This window comes from Haliotis rufescens, unplaced genomic scaffold (assembly GCF_023055435.1).
Source record: "Haliotis rufescens isolate VD_foot unplaced genomic scaffold, xgHalRufe1.0.p SCAF_23, whole genome shotgun sequence".
NCBI classification, from domain to species: domain Eukaryota; kingdom Metazoa; phylum Mollusca; class Gastropoda; order Lepetellida; family Haliotidae; genus Haliotis; species Haliotis rufescens.
In genome coordinates this window covers 7,518,857-7,539,448 of record NW_025963924.1, presented here as the reverse complement: position 1 = coordinate 7,539,448, position 20,592 = coordinate 7,518,857, and the positions used below count along the sequence as shown (strand labels likewise).

Sequence of the window (20,592 nt, the reverse complement as noted above, 5' to 3'; positions counted from 1 at the left end):
ATGTTGTTGACCGGCCATTTGATATTCTTGGGATGTTTGGGGTAGATCGTGGAAAAAAACCCGGAAAAAAATAATTTTCCACAACAGAGATAGAATTTCTCTTAGCGCTCTGGAGGATTCAGCGAGGTTTTAGTGTATATTGTTTTACAGCATAGATAAATATACATTGTAGTTTGCGAAATGGGGTATGTGCAGATTTGAAGACATTACAGTTATGTAAGTGCTGTATTATATGCACAACAATAGCCCCACGTACACATTTACAGACTCGGGTACACATTTAAGAACTTAAGAACTACGACGAATTTCGGATTCTCTGTCCCCAATGTTTTTTTAAGTTTCAAGCTATTGCGATATGGTATATACATGTTTGTCATTACAAGGAGGAATAGAAAACAATGTTTTGACCGTGACTCAATATTCAATAAGTAACAAATTACTTCAAACATATTGATCATGTATTTATCAAACTTATGTGAACTACTCGAAATCGATGTCACCTTTCCTGTTGACCTTTCCCCTGTGATATATGTTAAAGTCGTGATGTGACAGCAGCTGAACCAAAGTGTCCAGAGGACGCCCCACCGAGACAATATCTGTAAAGTGCGCTTATACAACAAATTCAATTGACCTGTGACCCAGTGGTATTTTCATGCGTCAGTTGTTTTGAAGGCTTCCAGTGTTTGCTGAATGGAAAATATATTTTTCTCAGAGATGGACATATACACCTCTGGTACACAAATATTAGAAGTTGTAGCAGTATCCAGCTCTTGGTTTTAAACCTAACGTGGGACGCACAAATTCACATATACCCCGTGTGATACTGCCACAACGATTAAAAATTAAAACAAATTGAAAACAGATAGAAAACCGTTGCTCGAATGAGCTAAGGGTAACTTGTGATGTCTCTCGTGTCATTCTTTGACTCGTAAACAATGTGCAGCTTTGTGTTTCGTAGCAGGGTGCAAGATATATGGCCTCGCTCATAAATACACGTGCAGCCTGTTTTCTTCATGGCGGGGTATACGGGATATATTGTCCCGCTCAGAAATGTATTTCCCTCCCACTTGAGATACGTAGAATTTTATCAGTATCACATGAACCAATTAGATCTGAATATTCTGACATGGAGGTGTGATAAGTTTCTTTTAAATATTCTCAAACAAAATGTTTTTAAATAAATATTACACACAAATACACTTCACACACAGCCCTCGTAAAGAGGACAATTAGGAGGTGTGGACTAAGTAGATACTTATCTCTTTTCATATTTACATTTACACGTTTCTGTCAAACAGGCACTTAACATATTTTGGCAACAGATTCACTTCATGGGTTGATGAACGGAAAGAATGTATAAATACCAGGGACACGACATTCATAACAACTGTGACCTGTCTCGTGTCCTTCTGGTGAGTAATACTTTATGCACTATCTGTCTGATTAGTTTACATGTAACTTTTTCATTTCAGTTGGCATTGGTTACAAAATGTGGATTTAACTGAGGATTTAATTGTTTGTAATGATAGTAAGTCGTCAAATCCATTACATCTTAAGTAATCAGCGCTTCATAAGGCAATCAGCAACAATAATCACACCCACTTGAGAATGCGGCTTCTTAAAACAATTCAGTGGGGCACGGGGGGCCCAGTCGCTTAAGGCGCCGCAATTCGCTGTGCTGAGTTGCGTTCCTTGGGCACGCCAGATTGTGGGTTCGAATCCCGGATCACCCCGATTATGTTTCTAAGTTTGTAAGCACCATACCCGTGCTCGTGGGTTTCGCCGAAGTGGTAAACGTCTAAAACCTGCATCACTTCGGCCTTCCCTCCCATATTAAGCTGACACGCCGTGATATAACTGTTAATGGCTGCGTTAAACCCAACTCGCTCACACGCTAAAACAATTTATTTTCACTACAGAATACATCCCAAGATGCGTTTGTTCCTTGTCCTCCTGCTTGTGGCCATAGTCTCAATCCCTCAGTCTGATGCCTGGGGACGACGGAGACGACGGTTCGTTAGATGGCGCACAGTTGGCAGACTAGCATTGACTGGAGCCAAGCTGTTGTTGGGTGAGCAAAGCCAAAGAGTACTTCATTAAGTGCCTGACATACAGTATCTTCTATTTTCCCAAACTGTAATGGAGTTACGGTTTAAGTTATAGAACAATGAGCGGCTGTAGTAGTACATAATCGGTGATGTATCAAGTACATTAACCTCCTTCTTTTACATCAGGTTCAAATGGAAGTAATAAATGAAATGCTTCGAAAGCCAACTCTGCTTTCAGTTTAAAAATTGTAACCGACAAGATGCTTTCTATAATCATGCAGTTGCGTAGGCCGATGCTCATGATATAAGTCACTGGATTGTCTGTGCCACACCCAATTATTTAAGGACCACTGTTATTTTACCTGGAATATTGCTGAAAAAACGGACACAGAAATAACCAAAGATTGTTTTTGAATGTATGAAAATATTACATGGAATAGTCTTTTCTAGAAAACGGACATAATGAAAATGTGACCATGTCATTAAGCACTACAGAATGAGACAGAATGTTGTTCGCTATTTGTTTTGATGTAAATCTTAGTCAGCCAGCCGAAGAGCTACATACGATGACGATTTGAAATGGAAAAGAGAATATGTTTTGGAATGTTACTGTAGATGTATATAAATATGTTCATTTGATATCAATACTCATAGCCTGATTAAAAGTGACCACTATCTCATATTCCTTAACCGAAAATGCATTCGTGTTCTTTCATTTTGTATCTTTCCAAAAATGACTATTTTCTTTCAAGGCAAACGTAATGTGGATAACCTTGATACAAACATGGACGGCACAATTGACCTATCCGAAGCTGAGACGCTGATGGACAGACGATCGGCCATGGAGCTCCTTTCGTTCTCAGATGAAAATGGTAAGAGCTTTTGCCTTCAACTTCATTAATACAAATGAAATGTTTATTACTTTTAAAATAATGTAATTATTTGTCAAATGTTTGTATTTTTTTTACTCTCATGGGTAATGTGGACCCTTTTCCCGAATAAATCTGACTCCTGAACATTTATTCTGACTGACTGCAACAACCTTTCTCCATTTAGGAGACTCAAGCGTGAGTTTGGAAGAGTTCGCAAGGAGCATCAACAACTTGGAGCAGTGAGTCAAATGTAAGGTGGAGCAAATCTTACTGCAATGATCCGTTTTATACAGTAGAAACCGTCATCCGTTCAACATAACTGTATCTGAAAATGTATGCTTCAGCAATAATTTCATGTCAAATATGCCAAGATCATATGATTTGATGTATTTCTTTTGTAGATCACTCTATTGAAGAGACACTGGCATCGCACTTTGAAGGCGATTTCGAGGATGTATTCCTGAATAGTGTTCCCACAAGTCAATAGTTTCAATAAATAATTATAACAATCACCTTTGTTGTGTCTTGCTCATTAAAGACGTCTTTACAGGTGTCATTTCAGACAGCAGGTGATCCAATATGTAATGCTTGTATCTGATTTTTAATGTGTTCACTGCCACCATCTCGTTCAACATAATATTGATCTGCAATCGTACAACAACATAATCAGCAAAATGTATATTATATCAAGTATACCAGCAAAGATAGTTCCTCAAAAGGAGATATGACATGAGCATATGTATGTTCACGTTGTTCTACACTGACATCTTTTGCAGTTTAAAAATATATTTTTTCAAATAATATCATCATTAGATGAGAAAGGTATATGATGTTTAAGTGTTTGTTTGTTGTTAAACGCCGCACTCAGCAATATTCCAGCTATATGACGGCGGTCTGTAAATAATCGAGTATGGACCAGACAATCCAGTGATTAATATCATGAAAATAATTCCACGCAATTGGTATTCGATGACATGCATCAACCAAGTCAGCGAGAATAAACACCCGATCCCGTTAGTCGCTTCTTACGACATGCATGGTCGCCTTATGGTTTGCTGAAGACCTATTCTATCCCGGATCTTCACGGGTCGTTATGTTAAGCGAGTGAGTGAGATAGTTCAATGTTAACGTCACATCGACAATACACTATTTCAGCCATATCATGACGACATATAGTTATACATTCCTAACATCCACACACACACACACACACACACACACACACACACACACACACAGACGGCGGTCTGTAAATAATCGAGTCTGGACCAGACAATCCAGTGATTGACATCATGTGCATCAATCCACGCAATTGGTATACGATGACATGCATCAACCAAGTCAGCGAACCCGACCACCCGATCCCGGCAGTCGCCTCTTACGACAAGCGCTGTCACCCTTTTACGCCAAGAATGGGTTGTTGAAGATCTGTTCTACCCCGGATCTTGAATGCAAAACAAACTCAACGGCTAAAAGGTTTCATTGAAAAAACTACCCCTGGTCTTGACTAACAAAACAACTGCAACCCGACACAGATTAAACGCAACTTACAAACACAATCATAATCTGGTTAATCTGTACCACTCAACGAGTTAGGGAGCTTACTCTGCCCACAGTATGACAGTATTGGGCAGCTCAGTAATTAGGAGGTAAAACCAGGCAGGTACACTGGTCACACTTGACTGGTGTGTCTGATGATTAGGTCGTCTGACAATTGTGAGTGAACCATAGCATGTACTTGGCGAAACTATTTGCTCCTTTTATTGGACCGATTAGTTTTATGACAACGGGCCTCGGCACAAGCGTGGTGTTGGAAGACAAGTTATACATGTACATCCCATATGGTGACTGTTTTTCGCTATTCATATTCTAAATACATTCATAATACCACAACATTTTAGTACTCCTTGAAACTTTACAATCTCTTCAATATGTACAATAGATTGAACGAGAACAAATGATATATTGCAGATTATTCAATCATTGTCTCTATTATCAACCGCTACGTTTGTATCGTTTGCATTGTACAAAGGAATATTTTGTCTGTCCTTTTGCAGATTTAGCCTCAGAATGTGCTCATTCGAATTAGGAACGAAAATAATTGCTTATCATGAGTATATATGATACAGTTAAAAGTTACTTGTACACTGTAGATGTATTCACTTTAAAGTCGTATACGACCTTCGCGAGCGAGTTGAATGATCCAGGTTAATTGGAACGAAGTCTAGAAAGGGTCATAAAGTTTTGTATTTGGTAATGTGTAGGTTTGTTAAATATGATTTTTTGTAATTCCTTTGATTCAAAATGTAAAAAAATAATTATGCGCTTAAAAATAGAGCTGACTTGATGGGAGTTATGGCGTTAGCCACCTGAGATTGTCTGGTGGACACTGTTTAACCTTACTGTGCCCTCATTCTGGTTGTTGTTGTCGTTGTTATAAGGGATTAAGAACTACAGCTCATTGCATTTTTGGTAACAGTCTGTCTGACTAAAGTGGACATGTGCAGGTGAACTCTGTTCAATTAGTATATGAAATGTCCAAAAATGTGAACTCCAGACAATAATAACCTGAGAGTAAATCCACGTGCGTCTTCCTTTCCCCTCGTTCACCTTCGAAATCCTTGATTATTATATCATGCTATGTCAGTCAAACAATGAACTTACGACCGGCAGAAAACAACTCCAGTTGAGTATGCTGATGCTGTATCTCAACCGTGTTGGCCTGAAAATTTAACCATGCTAATAAAATCCATAATCGTATAATTTTTTTTAATAGAAACCGTATCTCAATTTGTTCTTGCACTGTATCATATCGTGTATTTCATCTGTATATGTGTAATGTGTATATGCATAAATGACTACACTTATACCGCATATTCTGCAACAGACTATAATAAATCACCTTATTATTGTCTCTCCATTTACCATGGCCGACTGCACTAATAGCCTTTTAACAGTGGACACCGATTTCAGTATACATGTAGGTTTTTTGTTCAAAAAGGAATATGCAGGAAATTATATGTAACAATTAACTGTGTACTAATTACATGTTTGAATGTTATCAGATTTACGTTCTGAGATACAGTGATGTAAGCATCTTCTACAATTAACAATACATGTATATAATAAAATACAAAACTCTCTGCCGGAATTATTTGTGGAAATCATTCGATCAAGTAAAAATGACTGCGTGACAAGACGAATCAACTACTTTATACCCGATAAAAGAAACTGCCTTATTTTAGGAACAGTGCTATAACAGGACATTTGAAATTTCTAACAAGCAGATACATTAGAGACAGTGACTAGACTACATGTACGTAATCCGTATCAATCAAAGGTGTAAAAAACCCTGAAAATCATATCTGTCGGAGACCTACCAAATTACCAAGTTTTATCATTACTATATTTATTACAATGCAAATACTTGAGTGATACATTTTTCAGAGGAGAGGGCATACACAATTACTAGCTATTCGTCAGTCTACAACACACATAACACGGTCAAACAATTTTGGGCACCGCTTTTGCAAGTTATTTAGTACAATAATGTTTTATTAAAGTCTATTTCATTTTGTTTTCACCATTTTCCCTATTCCATGCATGTTTATGTTGCTACATCTTATTGCTCATGTTCCCAAGTATTATAAAACACTTTAATGTTTCTCCGTCCTAATCTAACGTTATAACATTTCAGGTCATTACCATCATCTAATACACAAGAGATGATACCAAGACATATTTTATTCGGTTTTATGGTCTATGCGGTCTTACAATTGATTTTACTAGTCTTTAAATCTTATGTCTAGTACATATTTTCACAAACAGGGCTGTTAGCTGATATAAGGAAGATAACATCTAGTTGAATTCCCAGTTGACGTACTTACTTTTTTAATCAAATATGAGGACTGTATACGACATACAGCCCAGTCTCGTTAATCCGACATCGTTGGTTGCACATGATTGTGTCGGATTAACGAGTATGTCGGATTAACGAAATTAAGTGATTTGTGATCGAAAATCGGACATCTTCACGATAGATAATAACCGTGTTTACCTTGTAATAAAATCATTAAAAACGAAATATTTATATTTTTATGTTGTTTATTCATTCATTCCTTAATTTATAATTAATGACATTGCAATAATAATAATAATTTTCCCATTTATACGTAACAATAGAGACATTACTCACTGAATATATCACATCAACCACACACGTTTCCTCGTGTGAATGCAAGTGCTACTGTCTTAACAACTTGCTTCATCTACTTAAAATAGTCTGTCGGTGTTTTCTGTTTCTCACATTTTGAAGGCACATTTCTCAAAGTCCCCTGTTCGCTTGACGTCTAGGGCTTGTGGTTCTTCAGCATCAGCATTGTCGAGGTGTAATTTCATTTGCTGTTTCTTATAATAAAACTTGAAATTCTTTATGATCCCGGCATCTAGTGGCTGAATGTGCGATGTGGTGTTTGGTGGCAAAAAGTGACATCTCACATTAGTTGTGTCGACAATAGCATGGGATGGGGCGTTGTCCAACAGCAATACCACGTGGCGTCGCTCCAATCGCATTTGACGATCCAAGATCAGTAGCCAGGCTTTGAATATTAATGAAGTCATCCATGCTTTCTTGTTTACATACCAGTCGACTATGTTTTATATACCTGTTCGTATTTTAAACTGGCCTCATGCACATTTATCTGGCTTAAATTTGTTAACTACATTTGTATAGCTTTGTACATACAGGTTTGAATAGCTTTTGTTAAGTTAATAACTGCAGCCAGTGCGTGTCAAAACACGGGGTTGTGTACTCGCGGGCAGATGACCACGGAGTACGCTGACCACTGTGTCGGATTAACGAGACTGATTAATGAGTGATTTCGGTAATTCGTTGCAAATTAGGTGTGTCGGAGTCGGTGTGCGAGAATGTCGGATTAACAGGACTAAATAGCGCTGATCATGAATCAATCGGTCTTTAAATCTTATGTCTAGATCTAGTAAATATTTTCACAAACAGGGCTGTGAGCTGATATAAGGAATGTAACATCGACGTTTCTACAATTAATATTTTGAGAAAGCCGTTAATATGCCAGTTGTGACAGGGATGATGGTATGGTAGCTGTAGCAGACAGATTGACAGCCGTTGTTACGTGCGTCGCTAGGTAATTAGTACGGCATTGGCCTTATTGATTGTTACTATACTTTGAGGATTTCTGTGGCCAGTGGCGGACGTAATTCAAACTCCTTCCACACTGACATCGCATCAAATATATTCGTGTACTGATTACATAACTTTTATGGACAGGGTGGGCTGGTAGTTCACCGGACGACACTGTGTATATTGGGCGGCTCCTTTGATATCTCCTCAAAACATACTTTTATTGAATGACGCCATTAAACGATGATACACATCTCGTTGAATATATCAAGGCACTGATTCATCTTTCTAAACTTTTTTGGGTCTTTGTGCTTAATATATCCACATATCAACGAAAGTTTGTAATACATGTATCCACCAAAAAATATACATTTTCAGGCTAGGTATTTGCCCACAGCAACACCTGCATAACTGTTTATTCACGCGTGGTGTGGTAGATCGTAATTGACCGAGAGCAGGTATTGTAGAATCACCTGTAAATAAGGCCGACACTGTAATTAGATACAACGTCCTAATGAGAATATGAGAATTATCATAAGAAGGCTGTTGTTTTTTCTGAACTGTTACCATTTTCATACCAAAAGTAACAATGCATTTAAAAGTTGCTTTAGTGTCACAATATTCACTCAAGTTTTCCTCAATCGCCTGTAAACATAATGCCCATTGGTCAGTTCGACACCGCACGTGTACCTGTATATTGCATACCTAGTGTCACTTACTTTCCCAGTGTGATGTATCAACGAGACATAAAATGGGAAATGAAAAAGAAACTAACTAAACTTTAATGTGTTGGAAAATATGGCCAATGAATTGGTGTACACGCGCATTAATTCGTATGATAAACTGTCAAAACGTTTTGAGAGGTAAGGCCGGGTTCATTAAAGATCGTTGCAATATGTAAAAAAGGTGAAATTTGTAAAACTTCTGTAAAGGAAACATCCAACCAAAGGCCCTTTTTAAATAGCAATGTAATGATATAATATAAAGTATATTTCACATGATACAATATACTTTGTACACAATTAGTTAATTATTTAAAGGGAGTGACGAAAACATGGGCGAAATATTTTAATAGTTGAATTAAGGTAAAATGAGTTGAATCATGTGTCATGCTTATAACACCTTTATGTATTTGCGAAACTAAAACTGTTGAGCAAAGGAAACTATTCTCACCAAAACTCCCAAAACTCATGTTTTTGTTTCGCAAATACATATATGTATATCTTTCAGGTATCATGACACAAAACTTAACTCATTTTAACTTAATTCAACGATTTTATAGCGATATTGAAATATTTCGCCCATGGGCGAGAAAAAGGTTTGGCCTATGGGCAGGCTCATGGACGAGAATATTTTCCTTTACTCAAAACTCATGTTTTTGTTTCGCAAATACATATATGTATATCTTTTATAGCGATATTGAAATATTTCGCCCGGGCCTACCATTTTAATATATCAGTAGTGTTCAACTTGTAACTTAGATTGTTAGTGGCCGTATCCTCAAAGGGGGTTGAAGTACTGAAAAATTAAAATTATTGTCCCCCCCCTCCCCCCGTCGAGAGGGTATGTAACACCACATTATTTGAAGTAAGTTTATTCCTACTACCGTTTTAGTCGTAGTATACTTGTTTGTTTTAATTTTGGCTAAACTTGATGAAAATCGCCAGCGGCTAAGGGATGGCGTAAATCCTGCTGGGGAACCGTGCAGGTAGCAGAAGTAAGTAAGTCCCCACTGTTCCTGGTATGGTGGCCTACCTTTAGTTGCTGGCGATCCCTAGCCCCGTTTTTATAATGTATTTATCGTGATATCTTTTTATGGTTCCATACTAGTCTTAAAATATACATCTGTGATAATCTATGTTTTACTGTCCTTTGACGACAGGTTTTATAATCAAATTGTATGTATTATTACTGTCTAACTTGATTTAGTCACGATATGGCTGAAATATTGCCAATGTGACTATAAATATTCACTCACTCACTCACTAAGGTGGAGTTACGGGGGATCGACTCCTGACTATCTTTTTTGGAGAGTGTCCACTTGTACGACCACTAGTGCTCGGGGAGGACACTTCCGTATCCGTCTCCTCGAGCGACTCCTGTTGCACAGGACCTTTGAGATCCCACTAAATGCTTAATGAAACAGCCAGGAGATGATCACAGTTTAGGATGTTTTGACAGAATTGAACTTGGTTCGTACCATCACTTTTTGATAGTGATTCATACACATAAATTTATGCCATTATGGGAATCGTACAATGGACTCTGTTTTCAGAATAGATTTTGCATGATCATGGAAAGAGTTTTGTCAGTTTTAATGAAAGATTGCCATGAGTGGATTGTCCCCAGAGATGTTCCTATATTAATGTGAATGATAAGGACTGTGTATTATGACGCAGAAAAGATACCCATGTAAGATGTTTAAAGCAAACTTACTGTATGTCATATATATTTGATATAATATACATATGCTGATAATGTTGTTTTAAGTTTGCAGATCCATATTCTGTTGAAGGAGATGGTGGCAGTGAACACATTGGAAATCAGTTACAAGCATTACGTGTTGAGGTGAGGTGAGGTGAAATGGGGTTAAACGTCGCGTCCAAGAATATTGCACTTATATAGCGACGTGCATGTACGTGTGTGTGTTTGTGTGGCTGCTTGTACTTGTCCGGACTGATGCCGATTTATAGTGCTAGCTCACTAGGTACCATGCCGCAGTTTAACATGAATACCCCACTCAGACACAGTATACTGACTCCGAGCCGACCAGTCCTTGTTTTAGCCCCTTAATGCCGAGCGCCAGACAGGGTAACAACAAGTACAATCTTTTAACGTCTTTTGGTATGACGCGCTCCGCCCGGACATGTTGGATCACCTGCTGTCTAAAATGACTGCTGAAAAGACGCCTAATAACCAAGACACGATTGAAAAAATGATTTATTGAAGCCATTTTCTTGTATAAACACTATTCAGGACAACAACCTTGAGATCGTCTTCACAGTGCCTCTTCAATGGAGTGCTCTACAAAAGAAATACATCAAATCATATGATCTCCTAATATTTAACATGAAATCGTTGCTTAAACATACATTTTCACATACAGACATGTTGAACGGATGACGGTTTCTACTTTACAAAACGGAATCATTGCAGAAGGAATTGCTCTACCTTACATTTGACTCACTGCTCCAAGTTGTTGATGCTCCTTGCGAACTCTTCCAAACTCACGCTTGAGTCATCTACACGTAGAAAGGTTGTTGCAGTCAGTCAGAATATATAATCATGAGTCAATCAGATTTATACTAGAAAACGGGTCCAGATTGCCGGTGAGTGTCAATGTAAATACAAATACACACATGTACTCATCTTCAATGCTATCAAGAGTTCTCGACAAATGAAGAAAATTATTTCATTTGTAGTAATGAAATTGAATTGAAAAAAGCTCTAACCATTTTCATCAGCGAACGAAAGGAGTTCCAAGGCCGATCGTCTGTCCATTAGCGTCTCAGCTTCTGAGAGATCAATTGCCCCGTCCATGTTTGTATCAAGGTTATCCACATTACGTTTGTCTTAAAAGAAAATAGTCATGTTCGGAAATATACAAAAAGAAAGAACATGAATGCATTTTCGGTTATGGAACATGAGATAGTGGTAATTTTAATCAGGCGATGAATATGAAAATTGAAATCAAATGAACATTCCATTTTCCATTTCCTCTCCTCACCGTATGTTGTTGGCTTTATAAACGAAGAGCCAACAACGTTCTGCCTCATTGTGTAGTTCTTAATGACATAATCACATCTTCATTATGACCCGTGAACATCAGGGGTAGAATAGGTCTTCAGCAACCCATGCTTGCCGTAAAAGGCGACTATACTTGTCGTATGAGGCAACTAATGGGATCGGGTGTTAAGGCTCGCTGACATAGTTAATGCATGTCATCGTATCCCAATTGGAGGGATCGATGCTCATAATATTAATCTCTGAATTGTCCGGTCCAGACTCGATTATTTACAGACCGCCGATACTGTATGTCAGGGACTTTTTTAATTACTCTTTGGCTTCGCTCACCCAACAACAGCCTGGCCCCAGTCAATGCTAGTCTGCCAACTGTGCGCCATCTAACGAACCGTCGTCTCCGTCGTCCCCAGGCATCAGACTGAGGGATGGAGACTATGGCCACAAGCAGGAGGACAAGGAACAAACGCATCTTGGGATGTATTCTGTAGTGAAAATAAAGAAGTTTCCCAAATTACACACAGTTGCCATGATGGAGGTGTCAAAAGTGTCAATAATAGAATAGTGTAAAAAAATTATTTACACTGTTAATGTTCATTTTACGACACGAAAAGTTTTAAGAAGCCTCATTCTCAAGTGGGTGTGGGTGAGTGAGTTGGGTTTAACGCCGCTTTTAACAGTATTCCGGTTATATCGCGGCGTGTCAGCTTAATTTGGGAGGAAAGGCCGAAGTGATGCAGGTCTCAGTGAAACCCACGAGCACGGGTATTGTGCTGACAAACCTAGAAACATAATCGGGGCGAACCGGGATTCGAACCCTAAATCATAGGTTTCTGGCGTGCCCAAGGAACGCAACTCTGCACAGCGAATCGCGCCGCCAAGGACGAGTGGGTCCCCGTGGCCCCCAAGTGGCTGATTGCCTTATGAAACGCAGATTGCTTAAGATGTGATGAATTTTAACGAATGACTATCATTAGGAACAATTATCTCATCCACATTTTGTAACCAATGGCAACTGTAAAACAGTCTGCTCTGGAGGAATACATAAATGATAAGTTGTTTGAAGAAAATCCTATTTTAAGTATTCATCGTTACATGTTTGTTTGTTGTTAAACGCCGCACTCAGCAATATTGCAACTCTATGACGGCGGTCTGTAAATGATTGAGTCTGGACCAGACATTCAAGTGACATCATGAGCATCGATCCACGCAATTGGGATCAATGACATGTATCAACCAAGTCAGCGAGCCTGACCACCCGATCCCGTTAGTCTAGTCGCCTTTAACGGCAAGCATAGTAAACTAATCTGGACAAATAGTGTATAAAGGATTACTCACCAGAAGGCCACGAGTCAGGTCAGTGTTAATATGAATGTAGTGTCCCTGGTATTTATACTTTCTTTCCTTTGAACAACCCGTGAAGTAAATCTGTTGCCAAATTAGGTTAAGTGCTTTTTTGACAGAAACGTGCAAATGTAAATATGACCAGAGATAAGTATCTACTTTAGTTCACACTTCCTAATTGTCCTCTTCGGTAGGGGTGTATATGAAGTGTGTTTATGTATTATGTTATTGACCGGCCATTTGATATTCTTGGGATACTTGTTGTAGATCGTGGAGAAAAAAAACGGATTTTTTTTTCCACAACAGAGATAGAATTTCTCTTAGCGCTCTGGAGGATTCAGCGAGGTTTTAGTGTATATTATTTTACAGCATAGATAAATATACATTGTAGTTTGCGAAATGGAGTTACAAATTGTCATTACAAGAAGGAATAGAAAACAATGTTTTGACCGTGACTCAATATTCAATAAGTAACAAATTACTTCAAACATATGGATCATGTATTTATCAAACTTATGTGAACTACTCGAAATCGATGTCACCTTTCCTGTTGACCTTTCCCCTGTGATATATGTTAAAGTGGTTAACAGATGTGACAGCAGCTGAACCAAAGTGTCCAGAGGACGCCCCACCGAGACAATATCTGTAAAGTGCGCTTATACAACAAATTCAATTGACCTGTGACCCAGTGGTATTTTCATGCGTCAGTTGTTTTGAAGGCTTCCAGTGTTTGCTGAATGGAAAATATATTTTTCTCAGAGATGGACATATACACCTCTGGTACACAAATATTAGAAGTTGTAGCAGTATCCAGCTCTTGGTTTTAAACCTAACGTGGGACGCACAATTTCACATATACCCTGTGTGATACTGCTACAACGATTAAAAATTAAAACAAATTGAAAACAGATAAAAAACCGTTTCTCGAATGAACTAAGGGTAACTTCTGATGTCTCTCGTGTCATTCTTTGACTCGTAAACAATGTGCAGCTTTGTGCTTCGTAGCAGGGTGCAAGATATATGGCCTCGCTCATAAATACACGTGCAGCCTGTTTTCTTCATGGCGGGGTATACGGGATATATTGTCCCTCTCAGAAATGTATTTCCCTCCCACTTGAGATACGTAGAATTTTATCAGTATCACATGAACCAATTAGATCTGAATATTCTGACATGGAGGTGTGATAAGTTTCTTTTAAATATTCTCAAACAAATTTAAAAAAAATAAATATCACACAAATACACTTCACACACAGCCCTCGTAAAGAGGACAATTAGGAGGTGTGGACTAAGTAGATACTTATCTCTTTTCATATTTACATTTACACGTTTCTGTCAAACAGGCACTTAACATATTTTGGCAACAGATTCACTTCACGGGTTGATGAACGGAAAGAATGTATAAATACCAGGGACACGACATTCATAACAACTGTGACCTGTCTCGTGTCCTTCTGGTGAGTAATACTTTATGCACTATCTGTCTGATTAGTTTACATGTAACTTATCATTTCAGTTGGCATTGGTTACAAAATGTGGATTTAACTGAGGATTTAATTGTTTATAATGATAGTCAGTCGTCAAATCCATTACATCTTAAGCAATCAGCGCTTCATAAGGCAATCAGCAACAATAATCACACCCACTTGAGAATGCGGCTTCTTAAAACAATTCAGTGGGCACGGGGGGCCCAGTCGTCGAAGGCGCCGCAATTCGCTGTGCTGAGTTGCGTTCCTTGGGCACGCCAGATTGTGGGTTCGAATCCCGGATCACCCCGATTATGTTTCTAAGTTTGTAAGCACCATACCCGTGCTCGTGGGTTTCGCCGAAGTGGTAAACGTCTAAAACCTGCATCACTTCGGCCTTCCCTCCCATATTAAAATGACACGCCGTGATATAACTGTTAATGGCTGCGTTAAACCCAACTCGCTCACACGCTAAAACAATTTATTTTCACTACAGAATACATCCCAAGATGCGTTTGTTCCTTGTCCTCCTGCTTGTGGCCATAGTCTCAATCCCTCAGTCTGATGCCTGGGGACGACGGAGACGACGGTTCGTTAGATGGCGCACAGTTGGCAGACTAGCATTGACTGGAGCCAGGCTGTTGTTGGGTGAGCGAAGCCAAAGAGTACTTCATTAAGTGCCTGACATACAGTATCTTCTATTTTCCCAAACTGTAATGGAGTTACGGTTTAAGTTATAGAACAATGAGCGGCTGTAGTAGTACATAATCGGTGATGTATCAAGTACATTAACCTCCTTCTTTTACATCAGGTTCAAATGGAAGTAATAAATGAAATGCTTCGAAAGCCAACTCTGCTTTCAGTTTAAAAATTGTAACCGACAAGATGCTTTCTATAATCATGCAGTTGCGTAGGCCGATGCTCATGATATAAGTCACTGGATTGTCTGTGCCACACCCAATTATTTAAGGACCACTGTTATTTTACCTGGAATATTGCTGAAAAAACGGACACAGAAATAACCAAACATTGTTTTTGAATGTATGAAAATATTACATGGAATAGTCTTTTCTAGAAAACGGACATAATGAAAATGTGACCATGTCATTAAGCACTACAGAATGAGACAGAATGTTGTTCGCTATTTGTTTTGATGTAAATCTTAGTCAGCCAGCCAAAGAGCTACATACGATGACGATTTGAAATGGAAAAGAGTATATGTTTTGGAATGTTACTGTATATGTATATAAATATGTTCATTTGATATCAATACTCATAGCCTGATTAAAAGTGACCACTATCTCATATTCCTTAACCGAAAATGCATTCGTGTTCTTTCATTTTGTATCTTTCCAAAAATGACTATTTTCTTTCAAGGCAAACGTAATGTGGATAACCTTGATACAAACATGGACGGCACAATTGACCTATCCGAAGCTGAGACGCTGATGGACAGACGATCGGCCATGGAGCTCCTTTCGTTCTCAGATGAAAATGGTAAGAGCTTTTGCCTTCAACTTCATTAATACAAATGAAATGTTTATTACTTTTAAAATAATGTAATTATTTGTCAAATGTTTGTATTTTTTTTACTCTCATGGGTAATGTGGACCCTTTTCCCGAATAAATCTGACTCCTGAACATTTATTCTGACTGACTGCAACAACCTTTCTCCATTTAGGAGACTCAAGCGTGAGTTTGGAAGAGTTCGCAAGGAGCATCAACAACTTGGAGCAGTGAGTCAAATGTAAGGTGGAGCAAATCTTACTGCAATGATCCGTTTTATACAGTAGAAACCGTCATCCGTTCAACATAACTGTATCTGAAAATGTATGCTTCAGCAATAATTTCATGTCAAATATGCCAAGATCATATGATTTGATGTATTTCTTTTGTAGATCACTCTATTGAAGAGACACTGGCATCGCACTTTGAAGGCGATTTCGAGGATGTATTCCTGAATAGTGTTCCCACAAGTCAATAGTTTCAATAAATAATTATAACAATCACCTTTGTTGTGTCTTGCTCATTAAAGACGTCTTTACAGGTGTCATTTCAGACAGCAGGTGATCCAATATGTAATGCTTGTATCTGATTTTTAATGTGTTCACTGCCACCATCTCGTTCAACATAATATTGATCTGCAATCGTACAACAACATAATCAGCAAAATGTATATTATATCAAGTATACCAGCAAAGATAGTTCCTCAAAAGGAGATATGACATGAGCATATGTATGTTCACGTTTTCTACACTGACATCTTTTGCAGTTTAAAAATATATTTTTTCAAATAATATCATCATTAGATGAGAAAGGTATATGATGTTTAAGTGTTTGTTTGTTGTTAAACGCCGCACTCAGCAATATTCCAGCTATATGACGGCGGTCTGTAAATAATCGAGTATGGACCAGACAATCCAGTGATTAATATCATGAAAATAATTCCACGCAATTGGTATTCGATGACATGCATCAACCAAGTCAGCGAGAATAAACACCCGATCCCGTTAGTCGCTTCTTACGACATGCATGGTCGCCTTATGGTTTGCTGAAGACCTATTCTATCCCGGATCTTCACGGGTCGTTATGTTAAGCGAGTGAGTGAGATAGTTCAATGTTAACGTCACATCGACAATACACTATTTCAGCCATATCATGACGACATATAGTTATACATTCCTAACATCCACACACACACACACACACACACACACACACACACACACAGACGGCGGTCTGTAAATAATCGAGTCTGGACCAGACAATCCAGTGATTGACATCATGTGCATCAATCCACGCAATTGGTATACGATGACATGCATCAACCAAGTCAGCGAACCCGACCACCCGATCCCGGCAGTCGCCTCTTACGACAAGCGCTGTCACCCTTTTACGCCAAGAATGGGTTGTTGAAGATCTGTTCTACCCCGGATCTTGAATGCAAAACAAACTCAACGGCTAAAAGGTTTCATTGAAAAAACTACCCCTGGTCTTGACTAATAAAACAACTGCAACCCGACACAGATTAAACGCAACTTACAAACACAATCATAATCTGGTTAATCTGTACCACTCAACGAGTTAGGGAGCTTACTCTGCCCACAGTATGACAGTATTGGGCAGCTCAGTAATTAGGAGGTAAAACCAGGCAGGTACACTGGTCACACTTGACTGGTGTGTCTGATGATTAGGTCGTCTGACAATTGTGAGTGAACCATAGCATGTACTTGGCGAAACTATTTGCTCCTTTTATTGGACCGATTAGTTTTATGACAACGGGCCTCGGCACAAGCGTGGTGTTGGAAGACAAGTTATACATGTACATCCCATATGGTGACTGTTTTTCGCTATTCATATTCTAAATACATTCATAATACCACAACATTTTAGTACTCCTTGAAACTTTACAATCTCTTCAATATGTACAATAGATTGAACGAGAACAAATGATATATTGCAGATTATTCAATCATTGTCTCTATTATCAACCGCTACGTTTGTATCGTTTGCATTGTACAAAGAAATATTTTGTCTGTCCTTTTGCAGATTTAGCCTCAGAATGTGCTCATTCGAATTAGGAACGAAAATAATTGCTTATCATGAGTATATATGATACAGTTAAAAGTTACTTGTACACTGTAGATGTATTCACTTTAAAGTCGTATACGACCTTCGCGAGCGAGTTGAATGATCCAGGTTAATTGGAACGAAGTCTAGAAAGGGTCATAAAGTTTTGTATTTGGTAATGTGTAGGTTTGTTAAATATGATTTTTTTGTAATTCCTTTGATTCAAAATGTAAAAAAATAATTATGCGCTTAAAAATAGAGCTGACTTGATGGGAGATATGGCGTTAGCCACCTGAGATTGTCTGGTGGACACTGTTTAACCTTACTGTGCCCTCATTCTGGTTGTTGTTGTCGTTGTTATAAGGGATTAAGAACTACAGCTCATTGCATTTTTGGTTACAGTCTGTCTGACTAAAGTGGACATGTGCAGGTGAACTCTGTTCAATTAGTATATGAAATGTCCAAAAATGTGAACTCCAGACAATAATAACCTGAGATTAAATCCACGTGCGTCTTCCTTTCCCCTCGTTCACCTTCGAAATCCTTAATTATTATATCATGCTATGTCAGTCAAACAATGAACTTACGACCGGCAGAAAACAACTCCAGTTGAGTATGCTGATGCTGTATCTCAACCGTGTTGGCCTGAAAATTTAACCATGCTAATAAAATCCATAATCGTATAATTTTTTTTAATAGAAACCGTATCTTAATTTGTTCTTGCACTGTATCATATCGTGTATTTCATCTGTATATGTGTAATGTGTATATGCATAAATGACTACACTTATACCGCATATTCTGCAACAGACTATAATAAATCACCTTATTATTGTCTCTCCATTTACCATGGCCGACTGCACTAATAGCCTTTTTACAGTGGCCACCGATTTCAGTATACATGTAGGTTTTTTGTTCAAAAAGGAATATGCAGGAAATTATATGTAACAATTAACTGTGTACTAATTACATGTTTGAATGTTATCAGATTTACGTTCTGAGATACAGTGATGTAAGCATCTTCTACAATTAACAATACATGTATATAATAAAATACAAAACTCTCTGCCGGAATTATTTGTGGAAATCATTCGATCAAGTAAAAATGACTGCGTGACAAGACGAATCAACTACTTTATACCCGATAAAAGAAACTGCCTTATTTTAGGAACAGTGCTATAACAGGACATTTGAAATTTCTAACAAGCAGATACATTAGAGACAGTGACTAGACTACATGTACGTAATCCGTATCAATCAAAGGTGTAAAAAACCCTGAAAATCATATCTGTCGGAGACCTACCAAATTACCAAGTTTTATCATTACTATATTTATTACAATGCAAATACTTGAGTGATACATTTTTCAGAGGAGAGGGCATACACAATTACTAGCTATTCGTCAGTCTACAACACACATAACACGGTCAAACAATTTTGGGCACCGCTTTTGCAAGTTATTTAGTACAATAATGTTTTATTAAAGTCTATTTCATTTTGTTTTCACCATTTTCCCTATTCCATGCATGTTTATGTTGCTACATCTTATTGCTCATGTTCCCAAGTATTATAAAACACTTTAATGTTTCTCCGTCCTAATCTAACGTTATAACATTTCAGGTCATTACCATCATCTAATACACAAGAGATGATACCAAGACATATTTTATTCGGTTTTATGGTCTATGCGGTCTTACAATTGATTTTACTAGTCTTTAAATCTTATGTCTAGTACATATTTTCACAAACAGGGCTGTTAGCTGATATAAGGAAGATAACATCCAGTTGAATTCCCAGTTGACGTACTTACTTTTTTAATCAAATATGAGGACTGTATACGACATACAGCCCAGTCTCGTTAATCCGACATCGTTGGTTGCACATGATTGTGTCGGATTAACGAGTATGTCGGATTAACGAAATTAAGTGATTTGTGATCGAAAATCGGACATCTTCACGATAGATAATAACCGTGTTTACCTTGTAATAAAATCATTAAAAACGAAATATTTATATTTTTATGTTGTTTATTCATTCATTCCTTAATTTATAATTAATGACATTGCAATAATAATAATAATTTTCCCATTTATACGTAACAATAGAGACATTATTCACTGAATATATCACATCAACCACACACGTTTCCTCGTGTGAATGCAAGTGCTACTGTCTTAACAACTTGCTTCATCTACTTAAAATAGTCTGTCGGTGTTTTCTGTTTCTCACATTTTGAAGGCACATTTCTCAAAGTCCCCTGTTCGCTTGACGTCTAGGGCTTGTGGTTCTTCAGCATCAGCATTGTCGAGGTGTAATTTCATTTGCTGTTTCTTATAATAAAACTTGAAATTCTTTATGATCCCGGCATCTAGTGGCTGAATGTGCGATGTGGT

General features: G+C 38.0%; 2 protein-coding genes and 1 long non-coding RNA gene across 3 annotated transcripts; 2 read left to right on the top strand and 1 right to left on the bottom strand.

Moving 5' to 3' along the window:
• Positions 1-1,368: 1,368 nt before the first annotated feature.
• On the top strand, positions 1,369-3,432 carry LOC125383460. The gene is made up of 5 exons (XM_048401605.1): positions 1,369-1,412; positions 1,920-2,071; positions 2,801-2,920; positions 3,105-3,170; positions 3,322-3,432. The coding sequence occupies exons 2-4, from the start codon at positions 1,933-1,935 to the stop codon at positions 3,161-3,163; spliced, it is 318 nt and encodes a 105-aa protein (XP_048257562.1). The 5' UTR covers positions 1,369-1,412; positions 1,920-1,932; the 3' UTR covers positions 3,164-3,170; positions 3,322-3,432.
• A 7,568-nt stretch (positions 3,433-11,000) lies between these two features.
• LOC124146498 lies at positions 11,001-13,184 on the bottom strand. The gene is made up of 5 exons (XR_006862687.2): positions 13,158-13,184; positions 12,153-12,304; positions 11,531-11,650; positions 11,255-11,320; positions 11,001-11,102 (listed from the first exon to the last, which is right to left on the bottom strand). It is a non-coding gene; the product is annotated as an uncharacterized LOC124146498 (long non-coding RNA).
• Positions 13,185-14,593: 1,409 nt separating this feature from the next.
• On the top strand, positions 14,594-16,638 carry LOC124146499. Its single transcript, XM_048401604.1, has 5 exons — positions 14,594-14,620; positions 15,126-15,277; positions 16,007-16,126; positions 16,311-16,376; positions 16,528-16,638. The coding sequence occupies exons 2-4, from the start codon at positions 15,139-15,141 to the stop codon at positions 16,367-16,369; spliced, it is 318 nt and encodes a 105-aa protein (XP_048257561.1). The 5' UTR covers positions 14,594-14,620; positions 15,126-15,138; the 3' UTR covers positions 16,370-16,376; positions 16,528-16,638.
• The last annotated feature ends 3,954 nt before the right edge of the window (positions 16,639-20,592 follow it).